Source organism: Pundamilia nyererei, unplaced genomic scaffold (genome assembly GCF_000239375.1).
Source record: "Pundamilia nyererei isolate P.nyererei 1_Seehausen unplaced genomic scaffold, PunNye1.0 scaffold00038, whole genome shotgun sequence".
In the NCBI taxonomy this organism is placed as follows: Eukaryota; Metazoa; Chordata; class Actinopteri; order Cichliformes; family Cichlidae; genus Pundamilia; species Pundamilia nyererei.
The window spans coordinates 3,794,977-3,800,774 of NW_005187439.1; the positions used below are offsets into that span (position 1 = coordinate 3,794,977).

General features: G+C 34.3%; 1 protein-coding gene across 1 annotated transcript in view; it reads right to left on the minus strand.

Annotated features, from left to right (window-relative positions):
* Positions 1-4,421: 4,421 nt before the first annotated feature.
* Positions 4,422-5,798, minus strand: part of lox (lysyl oxidase) — a 5,987-nt gene continuing 4,610 nt past the window's right edge. Inside the window, exon 7 of the mRNA XM_005730615.1 lies at positions 4,422-5,133. Coding sequence (XP_005730672.1) covers positions 5,127-5,133 — 7 coding nt within the window. The 3' untranslated portion in view covers positions 4,422-5,126. The remainder of the gene's footprint in view (positions 5,134-5,798) is intronic.

Genomic DNA, 5,798 nt, shown 5'->3' on the forward strand with positions numbered 1-5,798 from the left:
CAAAGACTTTGACATATGGGCAGCACAAAGCGCCGGAAACAGGGTGAGCTCTCACTCTGAGGAAATTTCCCAAGACCACGTAGTGTGGAGAAAAGAAAAACTTCACTTTCTTTTTGATTTTTTAGGCTAAATAAAGCAAAATAAATAAATAATTAATAAAAAATTAAATAAATAATTTGTGTTTGTTTTCTTTTACTATTGTTGTGCAGCGGGGTAGCTTATTCACTAAGGAGCAAAGCAAGAATAATACACATTTTCAAAAGAATTTGAAATAATATCTAACAAATTTCATAGCATTGAAAATAATGTCAAACATTTTTTTATTTATAAACAAGAGTTTACAAAAAGTGTTTTCTAGTAAACATAGAGTAGGTAGTAAAGCAGGTAAACGTATTAAGATCCCAAGTCCCCCCAAAAACACAAGAACAAAAGACAAAACCCACATAAACAACATGACTAAAATGAAAAGCACAGCGAAATTACCATAATAATAATGTTATCAATGAACAAAATAATAAGTGAAATAAGTGGGGAACAATCCTAGGATGACTGGGCTAGGTCAGGGTTTGAACAGAGAAGTTTGCCTTTGAGTTTTAAGCAAAAGGGACAGAGTGACAGAAACTGCTAAAAGCTGGAGACAAAATATAGACTTAAAAGACTGATATATAATATATTATAGGGTTGATTGTCAGAGGCTTTAATTCAGTGTTTCACATGTAGAAACATAGACATTGAAATTGAAGAAGGGGGATGTGTTGTTGCTGTTTTTCTTTCCTTTGGACCATTTTGAGGTCCAACAAGTGCAATTTGAACAATCAAAGCTATGCCTATCTATGTAACTGAGAAAGAGTGGAGCTGGACAAGCCTATATCGAGTTACATTAGCCGCGCTGAGAGGCTTTGATAACTGTTTAAAAGTCCTTTATAGAAATGCGAAGATAAAATTGTAGATAGTACATCAAACAAATATTATTAATTGTTGGAATGGTAATAATGAATCTTCAACTTTGTTACAAGAATTGAATTAATAAAAGTGGAGACGAATAATGTGCAGAAATGTGACCTTTATTTGATTTTTCTGACCAGATGTGTCCACTTCTTATATATATATATATAGTATTATATAGAAATGTATTTTACAACAAGAAAAATAAGAAAGAAAGAAAAGGACAATGATGAGTTAAAGTTAGCATTTACAGAAATGCAGAAACATCAAGTTCACACAATGCACAGACTGTTCCCAATGCTCTTAAAATAACCATATTTTTCTTACCTTTCAAACCTGCCTATGTAAACACCGCTTTTATTTTTTTTAAATTTCTGACTATTAATATTTCGTATCCTAATAATGAACTTATTTTAATAACCGGAGCTATTATTAAAAAAGTGGAGCACCGAGTCTGTCTTATGCTCAGTCTCTCGGTGTCTTTTTCCTGCTGGTAACTGAGGCGTTGTTTCAATAGACGATCTTCGATGAGGGCAGCAGCGCAGACGAAGGAAATGAAGTCCGTTATATGGATCCGTTATCCTTAGAATAAAGACCACACTGAAATCCTGAATGGGCTTTTCATTCTAATCGTAATTATATGACTATATTAAAGAATCATAAGGGCAGTTCTTATTGTTATGTTTCATTTCATGTTAAACTAATATTCTTAAATTTTAATTATTTTTAACGTCATGAATCTTAACGTTTGGCTGAAACAATGAAGATTAAAAAAATTGCCCAAGCATTTCAATTTTGCATAAACATTTTAAAGTGTTCTTAACCCTCTCCCAGCCTGAACAAGAGCCTTTTTCTGTTATCATTTTGAACACAAATATTAATACAACTTCACAAATGGTCTGTCTGGCACGAAAAATTAGATATACTAAAGAAAAATGTCCTTTTTACGCTAAATAGGAGCGAAAGATAATTTATTTTCCCGACCGCAATGATTTAAAACAAACTTCCAAATTCAGTGGTTTCTTTGTCAGCATCCTGGATCTGTCTTCTAAAATGAGCCATTTGACATCATATACACAGTTACATAACTTTTAGTCGCAGAAGCTACTCCACAGATGGGATATAAATGTTAGGTTGTGTTTCCGTGTTTCCATAATAACAGCCTGTAAACCTCTGCTTCACTAGACGAGGCATCAGCAGCTCATTTTAACCTCAACACTGACATCTAGTGTCGCAGGAAAGAAAGAAGGAAAGAAAGTGAAAAAACTAGAAAATGCACTTTCTGAAGAAACTGCAGTTTGAATGCTGATAGATGTTTTGAGCTGAAATGAAATAATTGCTGAATGTTAAGTTAAAAATGTTGAATGAGCTGAAAAAGGTGGAATCATTCACCTGAAGGGTAAAGTGCACTTACAGTTTTCCAAGTTTGGAAAGTAAACATCCTTAAAATCTAAAAAAGCTGAGTAATGGCAAATAAATAAATAAATAAATAAATAAATAAATAAATAAATAAATAAATAAATAAATAAATAAATAAATAAGTCAGCATTCACACTAAATAGTACCATAATATATATAAAAATAATGAGTGATTATATTGTTTATTATTTGCTAAAATGTCTAATAAAGAAATAATCCATAGATTCTTTGTTTTTGTTTTCATTTAACAATAAAAAACATTAATCATTCAAAATGAAGACAATCTACCCAGATAAACAAATAAATATTTGAAACAATCTAAATACCGGACAGGTTGTTTTGGGTGTCAATGACATCATTTTAAGCACAAAAGGTTTTCCTCAGGTAAAGGCTCGGTGTGAGAAGAATACCAAGTAGAAGATAATACTCAGATTACACTTTTATTACTCTTTATACCTGCTTCTTTCCAGTACGTGCCAGCAATACTGTGCCACATAGTTTGTATTTCATCCTCTCTTTAAGCTTTCTTTTTTCTCATTTCTGTCCCTTCATCTGTTAAACGAGAGGTCTTCCTTCCCACCATCACCAACGGCTTCCTCACAGAGGACCATCTGAATGTTAAACTTATTCTCAATATTGTAGGTCTTTTTATTGTAATATAAATAATAATAATAATAATGTGACTGTTCTTGTGAATGGTTGCTATATATGTCACCCAATGGTTAGCAAGTTGCATCAATGTACTGTATAGATTTATCACACTTACACAAATATGTGCTTAATGGAACCAAGCTGCAATCATGTGGCTGAAAAGTGAAGGCAACAGAGAAGTGTTAAAAGCTGCAGTCCCTGTAATGGCTACTAATGATTGTACAAAAGTAAATCAACCATCAGAAACTATTTTTGTTAAAATGCCCAGTTTTACAGGGTGTGTATACGTGTCCTATCACTGGCAGCTGTAGCAATGTTCGGATTTTTAAAGTAACTGACTAACATGAATGGCTTTTTATTTAAGGAGTTTGTGCTTCAGTTTTGGTGCATGAAATTTCTGTATTATATTCCTCTTTTGCTTAGCACTAGTTAGTGGGTATCTGTGTGTTTGAAGATCACCCGTGCAGTTTTTGGGTGCAGATTCCTAAGCAAGCTTGCTAGTTGCTAACATTGCATTCCACTGTTTTGTTCAAATATGGTTGCTTTTGATTAAAAAAACAACAACACACAAAACCAAAGAAAAACATTGTGGCGGTGCATGAACCTGGATTGTACCTTGGAGCTTATGGAAGAAACTATCTATGACCAAAAGAGACTGATAACATTATTTTTTATCCTGTAATGCTGGCCTGGGGATTTATTAGCAGTGACTCACTTCTGGAGTCAGCCTCAAATGGACATTTGCTTCATTTTCCAGCCCCAGAGGCTACGGCTTGAACGGTAAATGACTGGTATGTAGCACTTTTCTACCTAATTTTGCGTTTTGCACTGCAAGTCTCATTCACACAGTGCTTTTATCTATACTTAAGGACATTTATCTAACATTGACATACACACTGTGATGGATGTATCAGGGGCAACCTGCCCAAGGAAGATCTATTGACCTTCTGATTGGTTGACAGCCTGCTCTACCACCTGAGCCACAGCTGCCGGTGGACACGGTGAAAACTCACATTAAAACAGACAAATGTTAACACGAATGACTTCACATTCAAGCAAACTTTATTAGTGTGATATGAAGCAGAAATGTAGGATGATAGCATGAGACATGAGCTTGGCCTATACACAGCTCTGCAGGTATGTGTGGTTACAGGTCATCAGGCACACACACTGTGTACTGTGTTTACACAGTTAACACACACAAACACAGACACACACACATACTCACTTGTAAAGGATTTACAGGCAGGATTTTTTTTTGTTCATTTTTTAAATTCGTAAACACAAAGTGCAAACTTTATATATTTTAGCACCAAAACTCAAAAATCTAGTCTTTAGCACCAAAAAAGCATATTAAATCGTACAGGATATGAAAAAATGAAATGTCCATTATATTTAAAAATGCCAAGAAACTGTCATCAAAATGTGTTTAAAGTTTCAAACATTAAATTAATACTGAAGCAGTCTATAGAAGCGCAGAGAGAGCATGCGTGTCTGTTTTGCCCCACTCACATGAAATAGTTTTTTGCAGTTTAAAATAGAAAAAGCGCACGAGGTCATGAGAAAACGAAATTAAAAAAGAAAAAACATGATATAAAGGCAAATAAATTCCTACTCAATCCTGCCCTGAAATTATTTAGGCTAAAAAAGTGTATCTAATGGCCTTTGGGTAAAAAGTAGCTTCTTTAAACAAACTTTTATGTTGGATATAAAAACTAAATGTGCAAAGTAAGAAAAAAAATAAGAAACCAGTAACTCCAACTGTCAGATACATGTAGTAGTATGGAAGCAAAAAGTACAACGTCTCTCTCAATATAGAAATACAGTACACATGTCATGAATCAGAACTGCTGTGAAAGCCACAAACTGAGTTATTTTCCATCTCTGGTTTGGATCCATCATAAATCGATCATCTACCCCAGTAACTCAAAAATACTAAAATATTAATCAGCATATCGTCCCTATTTCAGGTATTTCCATGTCCTGAGTATTTTTTATTGTGTATATTTGAATCATCTGACTCACATGTGAACAAACTGTAAGTTTAACTCCTGTGCAGCTCTGTATGCGTCTTCTATGTTCATCTTCAGGCTCATATCCAGGGATTCACCTCAATAGCTGCAAAAAGCAAAGCAAAAGTACTGATGATTGATAGGTAGTTGGTTCCAGACATTCTGAATCCATAAATTAGATAAAAGCTAAAGAAACATCCTGTATTTTCACTCAGGGACGTAAAATTAAGTTTACTTTTCTGTCAGCAAAATGCAGAATTCTGGCTTCGGTGAAATATTAAACTGAGCTGTGGGTATCTTGTAGAGACAGTAGGAAGTGGATGTGTTCCCCAGAACAAAGTCAGGAAATAAGGTGGAACTCCACAGGTTGAAACAACATAAAGAATCACAACAAATGTTGATTTTTTTTTTACTACTTAGACAAATCAGCTGATTAATAAACCTGCAGTTGCACCTTTTACATGTGATCATCGATCACAGAACACAGTTGCACCTTTATACCTGAAAGGAAGTCTTCACTTTCTAGTTTTGGAAAATCTATAATAAAAAATCAGTAATCAGTACAGAATTTATGTCTGTAACTGAATCTTTTCTCAGGTGTAGAAGGAGCTGTTTCACAAAGCAGCACAGATTAGTGAGTTACCCACTCTCTGTCTGGGCTTTACCAGGATATAATGCAATGATGTAATGGTTAGGACTATCGCTTCAAAGGGAGAGGGTTCTTGGTTTCAACATGCTGGTCAGCTGGAGTCTTTCTGTAAGAAGCTTGCA